General features: G+C 38.2%; 1 protein-coding gene across 1 annotated transcript in view; it reads left to right on the top strand.

Moving 5' to 3' along the window:
- Positions 1–18,994, top strand: part of pcdh7a (protocadherin 7a) — a 32,048-nt gene extending 13,054 nt beyond the window's left edge. The window contains exons 3-4 of the mRNA XM_056736415.1: positions 15,225–15,423; positions 16,004–18,994. Of these exons, the coding sequence (XP_056592393.1) occupies positions 15,225–15,423; positions 16,004–16,506 (702 nt within the window). The 3' untranslated portion in view covers positions 16,507–18,994. The remainder of the gene's footprint in view (positions 1–15,224; positions 15,424–16,003) is intronic.
- The last annotated feature ends 3,421 nt before the right edge of the window (positions 18,995–22,415 follow it).

Here is a 22,415-nt window from a genome sequence, read left to right as displayed (position 1 = left end):
GGAAGTCAATGGGGGCCAGAGTTGTTTGGATACCAATGTTCTTCAAAAGATCTTCTTTTGTGTTCTGCACAAGAAATAAAAGTCAGGTTTGGAGTGACATGAGTGTGAATAAATGATGATTTAGATTTTTGGCAAAACATTTTCATAATTTACAGTTCATTCCCTGATAGGACGTATGTGTCATTGCAGGACTGTTTAAGTGAACTATAAGGTAAATTTAAAGATAAAACCGCAAGAAATCTTGATGTTGAAAAAGATATACTTATCATATAATCCGGCAGTTAAATTTACATTATTCACAAATTTATAACACTTAGGGGTGTATTCACCAAGAATAATATATGACAGGGGGAAAAGAATTGACTGAGCTGTGGTGAAAAGAATGATAACGTCAATACTTGCGATGGAATTTAAATACACATGGGGCATTAAACGTCTGAATAAACTGGATCGTGGGTGGTTAGTGAATAAGAACAAGGCATTTTTGTGTTGAAATACTGTACACGTAAGTGAAGCAAATGTTTCGTGACATAGCATGAAAGTGTCCCTCTCTCTGGCTGTCTCTCTCTCACACACACACGCACAGACACAAGTAGACAGTTTTATTAGTGCTGAGTTGTGGGCTGAGATTGCACTTTGGCCACGTATTGTTTATTGTTGCTAAACGGATTGATTTCCCCCCCTTGTTGTCTATTTCCAGAGGCACTGCTGTAAACGGTGTCTTATCCTTGACTACTATCTGTCCTGTACTGCACACTAAAGTCTTTTGTAGCATCTGAGTTTGTCTTTATGGCCCATTTCTGCACAACTACCATCACAGTATCAGGAAAACTGTTTCACCACTCATTTTACACAGGCAGGTAGTCCTGGCTTAAAGGAATAGTTCATCTAAAAATGAAATTCATGTCATATTTTACCTACCCTTATTCCCGTGTACATGTCATCCTTTCTCTAACCGGACACAAATTAAGTTTTGCTGCTTTCAAGACACTTCGGATTTAGGATATTTCCCACCTCAATCCCGAAAATGATTCCTGGAACCTCAGTCTGTTAATAAATACTTTAAAAGTTTTAATATATATAATATACAGTATAGTTTTAACATGACTAAATCATTAGTAACAATAATGTTCTAAAGCATAATAATAATCCAAATCCTAGCTGTTGCCGGAGTCTAAAACCCACAAGTTCGTGTAGATTACTTTTATGATGGATATATGCACTTTTTGGGGCTTCAAAAACTTTGTTATTCAGTTGCATTACAAAGCCAAGAACAGAATTGGAATTATTATTACTCCAGTTGTGTTCATCTGAAGAAAGGAAGACATGGAATGAGGATGAGTAAATTATGGCATAAATTGTATTTTGGGGTGAACTATTCATGTTAATGTATGCCATTCCTTGAACCAAAGGCTCACAACAACACAAAAAAAGACCAAGAATCTAATAAAGTCACAATGTTTATACATTTCCAGCAAATAGCTAGCTTTAACGGTACAAAAATTACACATGTTACCACTCATAAATAAGATTGTGCATAGGTTTATGACACGATAGAACGTTATTTGAGATGTTTATTGATATTTTTGTTGTGTTTAGATATTTTTTGATATAGCTGTTGCGTGTCAGTGATAATGTGATAATGTAGATTCCCAAACATTGTTTGCCACTGTAAAATCGTGTTAGATTTTTGTGAGAACAAGGAGTTCTCCAACAGACGGTATAGCCCACACAGAGATCTGATCTCAACCTCAGTGAGTCAGTCTGGGATTACATGATGAGACGGAAAGAAAAAAAGACTGAGACAGTCTAAATCCATAAGAACTCGGCGGCAGTTAAGCCACTTAAAAAAATGGCAACACCCAACTTCAGATATATAATTAAGTAATCTAGTAAGTGAAATAGTGAATCACATCATTACGAGTTTGGAGAAAGAAAAAACATGTTTTTTTGGAAAACATTCTCTTTGTGTCTTAAACTTTTCACAAAACTGAAGGTTGATTGTGCCAAGCATTTCAGTCCAAACTATTATAATTATATAAAGTGTTATGTGTAAAGCAGGTGTCTGAGACATCCTAATGAAGTTTCAAACGGATGTGCAGGCGGAGCATGTTCACCTAATTCAGCTAATAACACCACTAAGGATGTACACATGGCTTCTTTCTTCAATCCTATGGTCGTTCTTCTGACATCCATCCACCACACATCCACATTTATTTTTATAATTAACCAGAGACTTAAGCCCACAGCAAACCAAACCTGTTTACGGTCAAGGATTATGTGAATATTTTCTCTCGTGAAATTGATGTTTACAACATCCCGGTCTTTAAAAAGCAGAGCCTAGCGTCAGGTGTCTTTATGGTGGTTTATGACAGTCATTATCCCTCTGAAATGGTATTTATTAAAGTGCAGCGTGATTTAGTGCTCACATTTATTGGACTGAATATTTTATGGGCTAAAGCGACAGCGAGATAACAAAAAACAATAGGAGACGGAATGAGACAGAGCCGATGTTAATATGTCTCAGAAAAGGGGCTTTTCTTACAGTGGACGTCAAGAGATGAACTTCGATGATGAAGGTTCCCCGGAGATGAGCGATTGTGTTACTGAAAGACGGCAGTGTGCTCCGTTTAATAACGCCCCTTTGTGTCACACGCATAAACACACTGAGATTATTGTCACGGTAACCGCGGCGTGCCGTGAGACATTAAGTTCAAATTGATGTCTGACACGGGGTGTGTGAGCTGTCTGGGGCAACTTGGAGGTATGTGAATTTATTGTTTTGTGTATAGGGTAAATCCCGTGGATTCTTCGTCTTGTCTTGTGTCACCACAATGAAAGTATCTGACAGGAAACAGAGTCGAGTCACGCAAAACTGTGTAGCTGTGCTGATTAAAACGCCATCTTGTGTACGCACGAGCGTATCTGGGTGTGAAAATAACTCGCCTGGCACGGGACATACTTATACAGCTCATTATGCATACGCACATATCGCAAGACATCCTCGGTTATTTCATTGTCTTTTTTTTTGTTGCTGTAACAGGACGGCCTTGTTTAGTCGCTGCAATAAAATGGACAATAGGAGTGTGTGTATGTGTGTGGGTGTCGCTTTTCGTCACAAGCGGTTATTCATTCAGTCTCACGATACATATACGCATATAAGGAGAGGAATCAACCATCCTGTTTACTTCATCAAGCACAATGGAGACTTTTATGTGAAAGTCGGAGACGATGATGAGGAAAGCCATAAATATCACCTCCGTGCAAACCGCGCGCTCGCTGCTCGCTAACATCAGGACCCACTCATTAACCGAGCATTGTTCCGAAGGAAACGAACGAGTAAGAAAAGACACATCTGTCAGTCATGCATCTAATCATTATCTTTTATTTAGTCAAAGCCCAATCACGTATAGATTAGTTTGCCCTCGACTCAAGAGCTTAATCCTTCCCAAACTCAAAGTGCGGTTGGTTAAACAGCTTCGCTTTAGAATGTGCTCTTCAGTTCCTCTGGGATTTAAGTGCTCGCACGTGTTTGACTTTGTCACAGCTGTGCTTGCATATACAAGTCAGATGTCTGGCTTCTTTAAAGAAATTATTATAAAGAAAACTCACTCGAAGGTTGCTTCCCCAACAAACTCCAACACACGCTCAAGTGTGCTGGTTGATGAGGCATGTTGGGAAACATAAGTGTGATGTTTTCACTAACACTGCGAACCAAACCAAAGAATCAAGAAGAGCTGGTAGTTGGTCTTTGTTTTCACTGTTAAACAGCTTTAAAAAGCTTTAACGTTAAAATGAGAAGGGCTTTTTGTTTGGTGTGGGTGGCGCATATGGTTTGTTTCGAAAGTGTTGATTCATCTGAGCAGAAGGTACATGCATGCTGTAAATTGTGTACATATTTTCTAAACCTGGATTTAGTTTTAATTTTGAATTACAAATTTTTATTTACCGCTGCAGAGAAGTGTCAGCAAATGAAAAATACAAAGTGCAATATCACAAACATAGTAAAATTAGACTGTAATCATCATTTTACATTATTGAGACTGGAAAAAATTATCAGTGGGACTGGCAGCAAGAAATGTATAGAAATGTGTGTACATGTATATATATAAATTATATTTAATATTATCTCTCCTTCATTCTATATATATATACACTGTATATAAATATATACCCTTATTCACAATACAGCACAGTCTCTGGTACCTTATTGCTTGCATATAGACGGTTTAGTGGCATCAACATAAACAAACGTTTGTGGCCCAAACTTAACTTTCTGCAGAGAATAAATAACTGTTGAGTAGTTTTAATTGAATTAATATAGAATAAAATATTCATAGAATTAATATAAATTAAATATAAAATAAAGTTATATTACAGCCTAACACAGACCGACAGTTAAGTTCAGGCCAAGCGTGCGCATCCCATGAAACGGGCTTTATAAATACTAGTTTTGCAAATTACAATGACATCATCATCATTTCATTATGAATTCTGAACCTTCAAACAGTCAAAAGGAATTTTAAATATACAAAAATTATAATAAAATGTCTGATTCTGTGTAATATATTATATATAATATTAGTAAGAAAAATTCTTCTTGCTAGTACTATTTCTATATTTAGTCACTAAAATCAATAGAAATAACAAATGAAAGCATGGCATTAATAAGGTAACCAAATCCAGGTCTCTTAATGTAAACTTTTTCAAATTCGCCACCTTCGAAGATCAGAGCACAGCATTGAACATTTGGCCTATTTTTAACAAATTACACAAGGAACTACCTGAAAAAGACATAAGGAAAGCTTTTTGAATAGAACAGAAGAAGGTTTCACGTATGCTGAGCACTTGTTGGACACTTTAACTATCCAGTCCAACTCACTCTTATTAAGTAAAGAAAATTAGTTTCAGTAAAGAAAACATGACATTTCATCAGAATAAACATCATATCAGGACTGTCAACATGTTCTGAAATATACTTCTCAAAAAGTATAAAAATCCCAAACTACATCCAATAGCAAAGGCAGTGTGAATGGCTGTCAAATGGTCTGATGTCATTGCAGTAACAGTTTGACAGTGTGTGACTTTGGCCACTAAGGGGCACTGGTGCATGTCTCCATCTGTGACTGTGTGCATTCAGATGATGACCCCACTGCTGCAGTCAATGCGCTGTAATCCACATCTGTATATCTGCGTGTGTGTTTGCTTGCCTGTTTTTGCGCAGCCGCTTGGTACCGCGGCTTGCTCTCCGCTCTTCTCACGACGCTCTCTCTTCCTCCGTTTCTCGCCCTCTCTCTCTCCGCAGTGCCTCTTTCACCGCATGGTGATTATTATTCCTCACACAGACTCAGTGCTGATACTCCGATACTGCTGAGCGGCTCTGTAAATCACCTGAAGCAGAGAGATGGAGAGAGAGAGCGTGGACGAGAGATGTATAGAGAGGTTGGATGAATGAACGAAAAAGGTTGAAAGGGAACCGTGCAAATGAAAGGGGAGGATAAGAGTTAAGGATAAGGAGAAGAAACAAGGGAAAAGGAAGGAAGCAGAGAGAGAGAGAGAGAGAGAGAGAGAGGGAGAGAGAGTGTGTGTGTAAAATACTGCAGTCAAAGTGAGATGTGTTGGAGGATGATAATCTATAAGTATCAGTCACGCTATTGCAGAACACATACGCATCTCTCTGTCTCTCTCGTTCGGTGACCTTTATCCCAGCGCAGGAACACCAGCCCACCGCCACATTTTCACTTATCCTTCCCATGTCATTGAGCAGGAGACATACAGGAAATTGTAAATGTTTTTGTTTGCACGTGTGTGTGCGCACTCAGGTCTGTCCGTCCTCCTCAAACTCACGCTTGTCAGTTTGCCACCTGCTTATATTAATAACTGTCAATGTTTGCTGCAACTACACACACAGGTGAAATTGTTTTCCACAGGACCACCGAAGTGTTGTTGCTAAACTGAAGTAAATAAGCAACAGCACATTGTGTGTGTACATTTAACATCCATTACTTCTCTCAGCTCTGGTATGTAAGGACTTGCATTTTGTCTCACGCACTTTTGCTCCATAGTAACCAAGCACTGGCATCCCAGAGGAAAGATTAAGGGCCCAGGGGCTACTCTTTCAAAGCTCAGGAGACCCGAAGCCTTATTTCTTTATGCCAGTATGACGTTTCTTCATATGTGAAACACAGAAGAGGATGTCAAATAGATTGTATTTTCTATGCCGCGAAAGAGACTGACAAGTTAAAAAAAAATGAAATAGTGATCATAAAAGGACCATTGAAATAGTTCATATGACTCGTGCACTAAGCAACTAAGTCGTCATACGGTGACTTTGTGTGAGGAACATATGAAAATGTATGTAAATTATTTGCTGAAAAGCTTCCCTCTGCAATTGCTCTCGAGTCACGTTTGGGAATATTCAAATGCGATACGCCAAGATGCATCACGGCAGGTTTGATATCAATGATGTTAATGCCACTTGTTCGTCTCTTTCTTGTAAATGAATGACAGACTTTTTTGTGTTAACGGAGACTTTGTTTTATTTAAATGTTTTCTCAGAAGCGTCTCGCAAAGTTTCTTTAGGTGAAAATAGGTCAATTGAATAGTCTAGATCAGTGGGTTGAGAAAGATTTCATTGAGAAATGTACAGGTTGAAATTTCCAACTCCTGATGTGTTGATTGCAAACTTTAATATCTTCCCAGAGGAATATGTGTCTTGCTCCGAGGTTTTCTTTTCACCCACTTTTTTGTTGGAGTTCTCAATTGTTTCATTCAAATATAAACGTAATCTCAAATGTTTCTACAAAAATTGCATATAAAATTATAGAACCACTAAAGAATTATACAAATTATTATACACTAAAAGGGTCCAGCTGCAAGATTGTAGATTGTAAATGCAAAATTATCTGTACTTGGATCAATTTGATGAGGGGTGTTTGAGGTCTATTGATTTCTTCCATAATTTTGACTTTTGGTCGCAGAGTTGAAGGCGAATCAAAGCAGTTTTTTGACATTTATGAGATTTCAGGGTCCTTTTAAGTCAATTTTATAAAAAAAAAGTTGAATAATAGATAATTAAATAAAATAAGGAATTTTAACTGAAATAAATGCTTTGGATTATTAGAGACATTATGTTGTTGAATTAAAGTATATTATTTAATTGAAGTATTTCAAAATTTCCCAGGAGACAAATCTGTAACACAGGAGACTTTAGCAAACGTTAGCATTCGCTCTGTATTTAATTTAATTTATGTTTAGAAGAGTGAGATTGTTGAAGAGATCTCGTGACTTCCTTCTTTTGGGTTGGCATATTGTGCACAGTTCGAGACGATGTGTGGATTCCGTTCCTGGGAGAAAAATCTGAGAAAACATCCAAGGTTTTGAGTCCCAATTTGCTCTCCACTTCATATGATCATCTAGGAGAAACCTTTGAGATATTAAATTGATTTCTTTTGCGATTTTACTTTCTTATTGGATTAGTTGAACTCCAACTAGATGACAATTTAACAGAATCGAATTACAGGGATGCATAAAATGCTGCAAATCCTTTTGAGTGATTTTCTAGAAAATGAGTCCATACAGTTACCAGGACAGTTTGTGCATGCTGATCGGGAATAAAACGGATCCCTAAGTTAATGGTAAAGGCTTGAGGGGCCCTTCTATGCTGCTGTCACTAATTGAATGTACTTAGTTGGAACACACTATAGATCCATATCCAAATCAGCTGGCTTGAATTATTCATTGTATGCGGCATGGCCTTTCAATATGCAGAGTCATGGAACGCAGAGGAAAGGCTAAGCACTAATTAATCAGGCCTCATTAATTTCCTTTGAGCCGTCAGGTAAGAGTGTTTCTATCTAATTATGTTGATGACTGCGGAAAGCCGACACACACACACACACACATACACAGGCAGTAAGCCCTGAAATATCACAAACAAGATGTGTTTGTGATGTGTTAGATGCCCATCTACAAAGATATTGTGGTACGAGACACACATACACACACACACACACAAAGGTAGAGAGGCAGTGATGCACACCTGGTTTAACAGACAGTCACATCAGTAAACATACAGAGACACAGTTGGATGTCATGCTGGAAAGAGAAGTTAAATGACCTGTGTCAGATTAAAGGGTTGGTTTTTAATGTTTGCCGTCAAAGTCCATTAATATTCTATCAACTCTGTTTCTGCTACTGGTGCACCGACTGGAAGCTAGCCAGAGACCAGGCACACAAACATCCAAAAGCCCAACCTTTGTGACTTTAGCCAGAGTCTGCTATTCACACACACATTCGCACAGCCAAAGCTCTGTGTCTTCAGCCAGACTCGCTCGCACAAACACATAAACAACCACAAAGCCAAAAGCTTAACCTCTGCAATTGGCGTGACTTCGGTTTCTCTCTCAGATGCGCAGACGTCACAGCGGCTGTTGTGTTGTGACAGTACGTGTGGAGGTGGCATTTGTGATTCAAAACGAAGTGTGACATTATTTTATAGAATAGATATCTTGAAAACTACAAAATAATAAAGTGAACCTGCTGAGTTTTTTTGTTATAATGCATGAAAGTTAGAGGGACAGTTTACCCCAAAATACATTTTGTCATCATTTACTCACCCTCGTGTTGTTCCAAATCATTTCTCCAGTTATGTGAAGAAAAAAGTCACAAAAAGACAGCATGCATATACATTCTTTATCGTCGCTGGCAAACAATAGGATGCTTCAAACGATTCAGTTCATGCAGTGAGTCCGGCTAACTGAACAAATCATTCAAATTGATTCACAAACTATTTCAGACAGGTAGGCCCATTGTTGAATCAATGCTTTGAAAAGAATTGACTATAAAGAGTAATTTATTCGTAGATGCCCCATTAAATAGAGTAATGATGTCAAACAAATCATCACAATTAATCGCATCCAGAATATTAAGTTTGTGTTCACATAATTTATAACTGTGTACTGTGCATCTAAATTTTGTATATATAAATATATATATATAAAAACATGAACATACATGCATATATTTCAAAAATATATAATATATCAAAATGAATAAATATATAATTACTTAAATAAAAACAAATACATGTAAATATTTCCTAAATATGTATACATGTATGTGTATGTGTTTATAATTACAAAATGAATATGCACAGTACACTATGGAAAACCAAATTTTAATGAATAAATAAAATGAGGAAATTAAATATAATATAAACCAGATTAACAATTTTATTATACATAGTTGCGCACACAATATGTGCCAAAATGAAACGTTTAATTTGCATTACCGAAAATGACATCATCTTTAGTTTTACACTGACAATGCGTTGTCCCTGTAAAATTGAAAAAGAAAACGCAATTGGTGATTCCTTGGTTTCATTTTCACTAAAATCTTGAGGCAAGATTGCCAATATGAAAATGAAAAGGCAAGTGTGAAAACAAAATTGCAAAAACATTTTTACAAAGGTTTTTATTTATGCTCATGCAGTAATACTGACACTATTCAAATTAAAATGCAAAGTTAGATTTTTTTCTCTTTTATTTCAATTTCATTTTCGTTTGCATTTCAAAGTCATGCAAATTACATTTTAATCAGTCGGTGTGGATAAGCGTCTGCAATACTGGAACGCCCACAAAAACGTCACATCCATTTATGCCGTGGGGGAAAACAAACCATTCGAATTAATGTTAGTACACCTCTTAGCTCTTTGTAATGACACCGTGTGAGGTGTTCTGCATCTCTGATAAGTTTACAGACGTCTGAACAGACTAACAAACTGAAGAATTGGAGAGCCCTGCATCTAATAGTCTGCCCTGAACTATGCCTGAGCTCGATTGTCCCACTCCCCCACTGGCCTGCGCTCATACTCTACATTTTCCAAAATGAAATTGAGTCAATCTAGCACAATCCACCCACCTCTCCTCTTCTGAAACGCAGAGATACATGTGACTACTGTAGTCTTTGGCTCAGGAGAAAAGAAGCAGGTAATGTTCGCTACTTTTGCAGTTTGATCTCCGTTGGTATCTAGCAGTGACAGTTGAGATATTAATGAGATCACATTTGCGATTTTTCTTTCCTAATGATGGGACCTTCAACGGTCGGGCCAGGCTGTAATTGAAAGCATTTCTCAATAGGTAGTAAATACTGGCAGAGAAAATCACACTACAACTAAGTTTAATGAGTAGAGTTAGGGACAACGACTTGTCAGGACAACGACTCAAGATTTGTCAAGTAAGCTGCAACAAACTCTTAAACAAGCCTTAATTTTCTCGAACACAATCTAAATATATCCCGGTCTTCAGAATTCTTTACAGCACATAAAAGGTTTAATTACATTGTTTCTCAGTCAAACAAAGCAATTTTTTTCATCTCGACTTGATTCCGTGAAGCTCATTTGGAGCAGCTCACTGCAGCAATTCTCTGCAATTTAGCATGAATCCTCAAAAAGAAGAGAGAAAGAGTAGGTGAAACTCAATTCGGTGGATAATTTGCAGAAATCCTTCAGGCACTTGTGTGTTTTGCAAAATTCTGTGGAGAAAATTGTGCTCTGGAATTTTCTGCAACGTCCTCCACGAGCTGTGCTTTTCAGCTGCCGAGTGCAGACGCCACTAACTGATGCATGCAAGGTTGATATTGTTCTTAAATATGAACTTAATCTTCATCAAATAAATCAAATGAACCTCTTAGTGGGAATGTGGGTTGAGGTAATCAGTCTGGGGTGGAAAACATAAGCCAGCGTTGCTTGGCAATTCAACACGAAATCCCCCGTAATCTGATTGGTTCCACTGTGTCGATAAGACAATGCAGCAAACAGGCTTATATTGCCACCCATGTTATTGAGGCTGTAGACCCACCCTCATTCGATCCGATGAGTCAACCGTTTACCGTTTTCATTGCAGTTGGTCCAAATTTGTTTTTTACAATAAGGAATCTGATCTCACAAGCGGTGACCCAACACGGTTTGTTTCGTTTGACTTTAAGGAAGGTAAACACTTTTGATTTGCTGTTCCGAGATAGAGGCCATATGGTATGCACATAGTTTTTGTACCTTTTTTACGTTTTCCCTGTGCGATTTCATTCATTTTAGTTTGAGAATGTCACACAACAGAATTTGTTGGAATGACTAGTTTAAGTTCAACTTCATATCATTCCACTGTATGTAAGAACACGCAAAAAACAGTTCTGGGTCACTATTAGGGATGGGTATCGTTAAGATTTTTTCGATATCAATACCCATATCGATACAACTAATCGATACTGGTACTTATCAATACTCTTATCGATACTACGCTCTATAATTTGATGCAAAAACACATGATGTGAAGAGATGTTAAACATTTTAAGTTTCTTTATGACAGCTGACTTTTAGAACTGCAGTTTACAAATGCTTCTGAGCAAACAGAAAATGCCACATAGCAAAATGTGTGTCTTCCTGAGCATACCACTTACGGCACTAAGCATGTGGATAGGAGCGCATCATAATGTAATTCGACATATTTACTTTACATCACTATGGTTATTGGCTGGTAGACCGTATTTCTTTTTTCCTTTCTGGTTTTAGGTCTACATAAATTAAAGTACTTCTACTATTATTAAGCAAGTAATATTTTTTATTATATGTACTATATTTTATGATTTTAATAGCACATTTACTCCAATTTACTAACCTAACGGATTGGTTCCACTGTGTCGATAAGACAATGCAGCAAACAGGCTTATATTGCCACCCATGTTATTGAGGCTGTAGACCCACCCTCATTCGATCCGATGAGTCAACCGTTTACCGTTTTCATTGCAGTTGGTCCAAATTTGTTTTTTACAATAAGGAATCTGATCTCACAAGCGGTGACCCAACACGGTTTGTTTCGTTTGACTTTAAGGAAGGTAAACACTTTTGATTTGCTGTTCCGAGATAGAGGCCATATGGTATGCACATATTTTTTGTACCTTTTTTAGGTTTTCCCTGTGCGATTTCATTCATTTTAGTTTGAGAATGTCACACAACAGAATTTGTTGGAATGACTAGTTTAAGTTCAACTTCATATCATTCCACTGTATGTAAGAACACGCAAAAAACAGTTCTGGGTCACTATTAGGGATGGGTATCGTCTACATAAATTAAAGTACTTCTACTATTATTAAGCAAGTAATATTTTTTATTATATGTACTATTTTTTATGATTTTAATAGCACATTTACTCCAATTTACTAACGTAAGTAAATATTAAATCAATGTTATAACTTGATCTCAAATAAAGGACTTTTATTTTGACGGGTTACCGCAAAGCTTTTCTCGTTTTGCTCTCAGCGGAGGCGGTCGCATTTTCTCACTCCCCGTCCTTGCCCTTATTTTCCCTTCTCTTTGTCTCTTGTCTCTTGTCTCGTCTCAGTCTATTGAGAGACTCTCTCTGCACTGCCCTCCAAACTTGGAAAATTATGGATTTGATCAACTGGTCTCTCGACAATATCGGAGATCAGAACGACAATTGACAATGAGGGTTGCCGTGACATATTGGAATACGGTTTCCCGACTAAACAAATCACAATCTTATCTTTTCGGCTCCCCGGCTCCAGAAACGGCCTTGGCAAAGAACGCAGCTGGAAAATTAACCCTGTGAGAGCACTGCAGCGAGACGCTCTTGCGTGCAGTCCTCCCCCACTCATCCCTCCCACTCCTCCGTAGCTTTGAACCGCCAGCCTGACAAGTGGGTCTGTGAACGGTGCCGTAATGGCACTGGACCGGATGGCTGCATGCCGGAGCTGGATTATCTTACCCTGTTGCAAGTCTTGTCTATGGTGTATTATGTGTATCTGTTCTTCTCTCCACTTCCCTCATGTTTGCTGTATTTTTCTTCTTAAATCCATTTCGTTACACTGTACTTGTTATATGTGTAATGACAATAAATTAAATCCAATCCAAAGGGGTGTTTGACGGACGCTTCCCCGTTGTGAAACGCGGATGATGAAAGCTCCACAAGCGCCACTCATAATAACGCAAAACAAGCAGATTACAAATACATCACGGAAATCATATGGCCCTAGATATCACACATACATCGAGCAAACTTCGACCTTTCGGACATCATTCAGGGATGGAAAATTACTGGCAGCAGCCTGTAATTCGCCATTTATCACACGGAGATAAAACAACGAAAATTTGAAATAACATGAAAAGTGCCTTGATTTATAGCACATCACGTCTGGTGTCGATACTCTCTATAACTAAACTTACATGTAAACTTTGACAAAAATATATACTGTATTATATACATACATTAAACACATGCATTGGACTAAACATATCCCTAATTTATAGGGTTTATTATAAATGTATGGGTTTACCCAAGTGACAGATTTACAGATGGGAATTGTATTCTGCTTTGAGTTAATGAGCCTTTTCATATTGCTATCCTAAATAAACACTAAAGATGTTTCTCCTTGGATGGTCATAGAGTACAGGAGAGTCGATGTGGGCACTGGCTGTACGAGTCAGACGCGAGGAGATCTCCTCTATTCATTTACAGGCCGGAATTCCGAGAAGAGCCAGGACCGGAGTTAGTAAACGATGGTGGGGAATTATGGGTCAATAAAGCAGCGTACCATTGAGACTCACAGCAAGGGTCAAGGGCACGGCATTGATTGGCTCAACATAAAGCTGACTGGCTCGTGTGTGTGCGTGTTTTATGTGCCTCCAGAGATTATGTGCACAATGCAGGGAGGTAAAAAGAGAATATTAAAGATTTAAGGATCTCTTAGGAATAACTGTGCTTTGCCTTGTGTAAATAGCGCAATCCAATTATTACTCACTAAAGCTCCTGATGCACTGCGGAATAAATTAAAGCCATGCAGCAAATAAGAAATTCACCTTTTATTCCTACACGGGAATGCTGTCGTTGTTTCCACCTGAAACCTGTCAGCAAGTTCTCAAGTTTCCGAACCATGTCAGACATCAGCTCGCAGACGAAACAGATGATTTGTTCTATTAATGTTCATTTGTCACATGCTAGATTTGACACCTGACTCCCATAAAGACTGATTCATCACCCTCTCTTCTCTCTGTTATGACCTCACTTCCCCCCAGTGAAAAATGAAACCACCAGTTAATTATTCTGTTCATTTAGACCCCCGTCTTTCCGTCTCTCTCTCTGTTCACATTGTCTTGATTAGAGCAGACCTTGAAGCGTATGAATGTGCTTCTCGTAAGGCAGTTCTTCTAACAGCTGTCAGTCATCGCTCCAGTAGATACTGAATGGATGATGTAGGACTTTAGTGGTTGACTAGTCTTTAGAGTTCAGCATGAACAGGATGATTTTGGATGAAAAATGTTCTGATTTTAAGGTTGGAGATTTGAATTGTGACTACAACTGTAGATAGGCTGGATCATTTTAACCCATTGTTGGGTCTAATATTAACCATTTTCTGGGTTAATTTAAACCAACAGCTTGGTTTGTTCCTTTTCGACCAAACGATGGGTTGAAAATAGCTCAGCATTTTTTATTGTATATCCTTGAAAACATGCACCATAAAGATTTCTACACTCTTTGTTAAAATTTGTTATTTTTTGTAAAAAACAATATACACATTAAAGTATGTAATACAGTATATGAAGAGTTTGGTTCAATGAGATGACTCCGTTTTAAAAACACGATTTTTGAAAAGGAGTTATCTCGTTTTGGAACCAAACTCTTCATATATCGTAGTACTGTATATTAAATATTAATGTTTATCTAAATTAGGACATTCCAGTGACATTTTTCATACACAGCTAGATATTAATACTATAATCTACCCCTAACCCTAAAAGAAAACTGTTTGTATTTTTACAGTTTATATATTATTTGTAGGGCAATTCCAGCGTTATGGATGTGACATTTGCAGTCAAAACTTGAAATATTTGCTCAGAGAATGCATTATTACCAATATATTGAACCATCTGTTTATTGTCCTAAACTTTTGTTAATAGAGTCCAGACATTAGAAAAATATCAGTCTAGGCACATTTTCTATATTAAAATTAGGGTGATATACGCAAGTTATTATGGATGTGACAAAAAGGAAATGTTTTTCAGACACAACATACTTTATAGGATTTCTGTGTGGAGCGATCAATGTGAAATTATTGTCGAGTACATTTAGTCAATGGGCTTATCCACATAATCCTCATTGATGTAATACAGAAGTTATCTTTTAATCCTGTGTTCTTCTGTTTTTCTTTCACAGCCGCTTAGACGGGTGACATTCTCAGTTGTGAGTCAAGCTCCAGATCAAGGTTGCTATGACAGCGGGGTGGAGGACTCCGAGACCCCCAGCAGCAAGAGCTCATCGGGTCCCAGACTGGGATCTTTACCTCTGCCTGAGGACGGATATGAAAGGACGACACCAGAAGGAAGCGTAGGCGAAGAGGAGCATGTAGAGAATGGTAAAAGTTCATTTGTTGAGACAGGTAGATAGATAACGGCGCCGGGGAGCCGTGATGCAATTTAACTACTTTTTTTTCAACGGCATGATAGAAGCTCAGCCACGGTTCACAGAATCTTCACAGGATTTTGCATTCAATTTTGTGGCAGAAAATATATTGTTGTAACTAAGTTAAATAACTTTACTGCTGTGTAGATGGCAGTTTCTATAAATACATATTGCAAGTTTGAAATGTATGCTGTTACCAGAACTAAAATAATTTTTAAGATACTGTATATGAGTTTTAATAATATATCTTGTAATCTTTATATGAATTTTATAATTAGACAGATATTTTGCCCATAAATAGTTTTTATGTAGTTATTCAATAATTGGATTGATGTATGGAGTTAGTTTGATTACATTTTTTGTAAATTTAGATTTATTCATTTATTATGTACATAAATATGAATTTAGGAATTTATAAATACATATTCAATATTTAAATACTTAACAATAATAAATATTTATAAAAATATATAATATATTTATTTTTAGCTAGTCAAGAATATGCTTAAACTGTCTCTTTCTCTTTATCTCAGACCCCAGGCAGCTCCCCGACGTGGCTCTGACAGGAAAATGCACGCGAGAATGTAACGAATTCGGTCACTCCGACACCTGCTGGATGCCCGTGCAGCCGTCACCTCGCAGACGCATTGAACCCCCCCAGCTCTCAACCTTCGCCTCACCCGGCGACAACAACAACAACACAGAGGACGACAGCGATCGCGAGGACGACAGAGACGACGGCACAGACAAAAGCAGCGGTGGAAGCGAGGAAGTCCGAGATTCGCTCGCGAACGGAGATCCGCTCGGAACGCTCAGCCGCCGGGACCGCAACAGGAACATGGGCGACCACAACCGCAACCTCCTGAACCGTAAAATGACCTCAGCGTCCTACGACACATTCAGCAGTGCCGGCTTCGGTCGCCGTCCGGAAGAAGAAGGCTCGCACTCCCCCGAGGTCATACCACTTACGAGGACGGGGGGCGACTATAAGACCACCTCGTGCCTCGCTCTGTCTCGCAGGGAAGTGTACCTGTGAGCTGCAGCTAAGGGTACGGCCCCCGAGCGAAATCTTCGCTGCATCGGAGCAGGAGGATCATTGACACTAGCGCACACCTGTTCAGAACAGGTCTCTTCTCCTTGCCAAAAATTCATCTTACATTCATTCTCTGGATGCAAAAAAATAGAAATCCAAGTTGAGGAGATAAAGCGAATCATCTTGCATTCTTTCATAAGCTTTGATGGACTTTGCACATGGCGAAGGCTTGCATGTTACGCCTCCTAAAGGGGGCGCTGTGGGGATTGACAGCTAATGCTCTGAGTTCTAAACTCATCTTATTAGTTCACATAAGGACACGATTCGGTCACAGACCTGAATATGGACATGTGGGTCAAGATGTCATAAAGAGACGCTAATATCGATTGTGGTACATTGCGGACATTTCCCATGTAGCATTAGGATGAAGGAAATTCTAACAATTCGTATGGTGATGCCTAAATATTTTATTCTAACTGGTTTCCTATTGCTGTGCCAGTACAGTCACAATAACAAACAAAAGTCTTGAATTAGAAACTTTTAGATGAAAAAGTTCATTTGTATTTTGTTGTCCTTTTAGTACAAATATGGGAATAGAATGCAGCTATCATCAGCGCTTCAAAACATTCAACTGGAAGTCATTGGCATTTCGCTTCTGCAATGGATGATTATCACAATGACTGTTAAATGACCATCTCATCGGACCTCAGTGTTAAAATCTCAGATTCTAAATACTCTGTACACAGCACAAACACACATTCACACACATAGCATACATCCCATGCTGGGAATCCGTTTTCTGTCCGTATCCATTTTAGCGCAGGTGTGTGTGTACAGGTGTGTATGTATTATTTTTCAAGACACTTTTTTTGGAAAGTAGCTGTAGCATTTTTGCCTGCTTAATCTTCGACTAGTATATAAGACATTGAAGTGTATTTGAATAACTAATCATCTGTGTAAAGTGCATACACAGGGGCATTAAAAAAACGTTTAGACACATCTATACTATACTATAATCAAGGACTATACTGTATCTCATCCCTTTTTAAGTAGAGCTCATAGTATACTCATACTTGTAAACCAAATTTCTTTAAAGGCTACACTGCATGACGATAAGCTAATGCTTATTTTGTTAAATAAGGATTCGTTTTTTGTTACCGCTATGAGAGGTGCGTGAGTGCGTGTGTGAATGTTAAAGCGAGGTCAGCGTGCAAACAAATCTTTCATGAATCGACGGAGAAGAGCAGCCTTTAATTTAGAAAGAAACGTCCCGCAAATGACACAACAACGTAGTTTTCAAAACCCAGTTAGACACTAAATATATGTATTTTTACAAACTTGAATATGGCAGCCGTGACCTGGACGGCATTTGAAAGCCGTCTTACGTCGAGTTTATGAATGGCTTTTTTTAGCTCTTGTTTTGCATTGTAAGTACAATCTGATTGATGACAACGAATTGACATGTATTTCAACAACTCTCAGGAAATTCGAGATTAAGCGTTTGTCTTTGGACCATTATCAACATTCTGAGCTTTAGTCTGCGCTCCGTCTCCGATCGATTCGTCCTCTCACAAGGCCATAGTTTGAGAGCCTGTTTTCTTAGCCCTCCCCTTTTAGCGGACAACACTGTATGTCTCGACGCTGTCTGAAGTGTGCGTGCTTTCTGGTTTCCCATGTGGTGAGAATCGCAGACTCATCTCTTCACTTCACTGAAACAGCCTTGGATGTGGAGCGCGATCGGTGGACTCCGATCCATCTATGCCAAAATCCGTCCAGGTTTTCCGGTGTTCCTGGAACCACCGGTGCACAAACTTACCTTGGAAAAAAAAGACTAGCCCAGAACCTGCAGTTCAGTGCCTGGATGAGAGGAAATTTCAGAACTGGCTTACACTCCGTCGAACAGGGTTTGGATCGGGAGGACTCACTCGAGAGAGAAGAAATATTGTGTTTCCTTTGCCAGGTTTATAGGCTTAATATGCTGTTATACAGCAGTCTGTAAGTAGTGTACAGTAGGGCTTTACGTGATACATAACGGACTATGTATATGAGATGGTGTGTCTTCTTTTTTTACTGCACGTTTACCTAACAGTTCAACTCGCTTACTGCAGAATAGTGGGTGGGGGGGTCGAAATACCATTGTGTGTAAAGCGTAACATTCACTCGAACTTTTTTATGAGATAAACACTGAACTCATCTGTTCGCCTGACATCAGCCATTTTACTGCTACCCTGTAGAGAAACGACCACTGAACTTTAACCTGAAAGGCATGTTGACGGTCTTTAATCCTGCACCTGTGAGGAAAATGTTTTTTTATTTCTCTGTTTTTATGCTATGTGAAAGAGGAGTTTTTGAAGCTTCCTCTTATGGAATCGATGAGTTTATTGCATTTGTTATGACAAATAGCAAATCAAAAAGGGGTTTGGAATGGTTTGACAGATTTGGTATGTGACATGTAAATGTTTGATTTTGACATTAAAACACATTAAAACTGTGTTTTGCCTGCACAGATATTTTATTTACTGTTTATTATTTACCCTTCAGTTGTGTCAAATCTGTATGTCTTTGTTCCGATGAAAACACAGAGAAAGAATGCTTGTAACCAAACTGTTCTTGGTCAACATTGACTACCATAGAAGGAATCATTTCTTTGTAAGTGTCTATGTTCTGTTGAACACAAAAGAAGATATTTTGAAGAATGTAGGCAAGCAAACAGTTCCAGGGCACTTTTGACTACTATTGTGATTTATAATTTAAATCATGGTGAGTAAATGGTGACAGTATTTGGTCCCAATACTTTTGTCCATACATTGGATCTGCTGTCTCCTGTGGCAATTCTGCTCCCTGCTGGTAAGGAAGAAAAATCGCACCCACTGTACAGTTTGAGTTGACGTCAGAAATTGCAACAGAACGAAACTGTTGGAGCAAATCTTTAAAAAATGATTTCAGCAAAATTGCACAAACAGCATGACTGAAAAAAGTATAAAATGGTCCTGCATGGGTCAACATGCTTCACTGGATAGAAAAAATTAGATTGCAAAATAGTTATTAGCCTATAAGATTATGTTGGCTGTGTCAATGAAGTTGGTGCTTTATCATTTTTTTCCCAGGCCCCATGAAGTCTAAGAGTCTCCGTGCTCCTAAATCTAACTAAAAATACCACTAATAAACCCTTAGACTTAAAATCGGATTGCTAGTGAGTGTTTAGAGTCCAAAGCCTAGGGGATATTGATCCAGGGAATATACTGTACTTGGGTAAATCACATTAGACTTGGCTTTGCAAGTGCTGTGGTTAAGACTTTGTTTGATCTTGAATTAGTGACTTTTTGAACCATGTACACATCCTAGAGAGAAAAGTACTTGTTCTTACAAGGGCAAACAAACACACAGTGTACTTGATATCCCACATATGAATTCTGGTTATATACTTAAATGGACAGTTCACCTTAAAATAAAAATGTTGTCATCATCCATTCACTCTCATGTCATTCAAAATCTGACTATGACTATTGGTTCTGTTGAACACAAAACAAGATATTTTGAGAAATGTTTTGTGTCCAAACAATGGAAGTCAATGGGGCACACATGTTGTTACCAACGTTCTTCAAAATATCTTCTTTTGTGTTCTGCAGAAGTAAGAAAATCATACAGGTTTGAAATGACATGAAGGTAAGTAACTGGTGAAGAAAATTATTTTTTTGGGGGTGAACTATCCCTTTAATGCAGCTGGAACTCATATTAGCACAGCAGTGGACATTATGTTTTCACTTATACAACTTATACGTCTTTTAATCTTTAAATAAACTTCAAGTCAAAAGAGTCCATCTTATTATATATATGCTATTCTAAAAAAATATCAAGGCTGTGATTAAAGCTATAAAAAAGTATAATAATTCTTAGTTCTGTTTCTTCAGATAGCTGTAGAGAAGCTGCTTCCCGTGTGCAAATGTCTTTAAATGTGACAGAATGATAAAATGTAGATAATATGTACTGAACTGTGGGATCCGGCTTGTTCCTGTTTGAAGCTGGTGAGTCTACGCTAAAAATGCTCCTACTGACTAATGAAGATCCTGAATGATGTAACAGAATATCTTAAAATTTGAAGAACTTGCCAGATTCAAAATCTAGGGACTCCCCCCGATGGCAATTTCAATGAGGCAGGGTTCTTTGAAGCACTGCTTGGGGAGACCCTTCATTTTTAAGATATTTCTTCCCAGTGGAATACGGACGTGCTATTCTGGATGTGGAAACAACTCGCTTACATTTTAACAAATTATGATTTCTTTCAAAATATAGTGTCCCTTTTATAGCCAGTGATGTAAGCCATCGTTGGATGTCTCAAAATTAAAAAACATAACCAACCACTCACGTCATTCATAATAGATGATCGATCGAGTTCAAAGGCGAGAGAGAGAAAGAGAGAGGGGTATGTCTGTCCACAATCCATTCCTTGTGCCTTTTGAAGTATGTCACACATCATTTTATAAAATCGTTGATGTTGTTTACTGACCTTTGTTTATACTTTAAAGGACTGGAAATCTGTCAGATTCTCCAAATTTGGCTGAACAAGTTTGTTCATGGGCACAGTAACCATTATAACCATTATATTTACCGAACTACAGGCTGAAGAAATTGAGACGTTTTGACAGTTATTAATCTGAATCCACCTAATCAGGAAATGGGCCAATATTTTATCACTTTACTCAGCTGTCCAATTTCATAACATTCAGGATGTTGTGCCCTCAGGCTCAACTCTCTGATTGAAACTTTTAGTGAAGTTTTTTCTATTTTTCACTGACATCTAGAGGTTAAAGCTGCTTTGCATAGAAAGTGATCCCTTGCAGCATCTTTTTTTCTTGGCTAACACATGGTCCTGGATGGATCATACATCAGACCGGTCAACATCTAGAGCTTTTCTATGTCCTCAGTGACCAGGGATGCAATGATCAATAAATTAATACAGGCCATGCCCTGTTTAACAAACAACAAAAAATACAACACTACTCCAATAATCCTGACAATTGTGGACAACTCAATTTTCTCATTAAAAGTCCATTATTAAAAAAATTGCCTCCAGCTAAATCGGAGAGCGCTTCCTCAGAGACCACCTCTTCAAACAGAGACAAAGTGGTATCTTGTTTCTACTCGAGGATTAACAAATTACAGAATGGAAACAATTTACCAATTAAGTTAAGGGAACATTACTTTAAAGCGGATGTCACACACACAGTTTCTGACAATCTCATATTCATCTTGAGTACCTATAGAGTAGTATTGCAGACTTCGTTTCTTCGAAGAGTATTTAGTTTGGTCACATTTATAAAAAACAGATGCAGGATTAAGATTATTTCCAAAAACAATCTACCTTCTGAGCGCGTGCGGAGGTATGAACACATATTACATCATCGCATCATCCCTGCATAACTGTTGATTCACTTTAAGTTTGTGTTGTTAACATAATGCACATATGCGTCGATTGCCAACAAAACACAGACATTTGACTCCGTATCAGTTACCGCGCGGGGTTCATGACCAGCATCTTTTAGCACTGGGACCACTCCATCTATTTCATCCAGCGTTTTATCCAGCGTTTATATAAACATTCCTTACCAAAATGCATTGAACACACAAACACAGCTGAACGCAGCACATTGATGCTCGTGCTCTCAGGTACTGTATCTCATTCTGACACGTGGGTATGCTCTTTTTCTGCTCTTGCCAGATGACGTGTGGGCATGCTTTTCCGGAAAAAATGTTCAATAAGCCAGGGGTTCCCAAACTTTTCAGCCAGCGACTCCCAAAATAACAGTACCAGGGACTCAAAACCCGTACTATTTTTACTGGTTGTTATACATAAACCATGAACTATTACTACAGTTGGTCAAATTTCATCAAACTGATTCGAATGCTGATGA

Source organism: Triplophysa dalaica, chromosome 2 (assembly GCF_015846415.1).
Source record: "Triplophysa dalaica isolate WHDGS20190420 chromosome 2, ASM1584641v1, whole genome shotgun sequence".
NCBI classification, from domain to species: domain Eukaryota; kingdom Metazoa; phylum Chordata; class Actinopteri; order Cypriniformes; family Nemacheilidae; genus Triplophysa; species Triplophysa dalaica.
The sequence above is the reverse complement of the archived record's forward strand: the minus strand, read 5'-3'. Positions and strand labels throughout refer to the sequence as shown.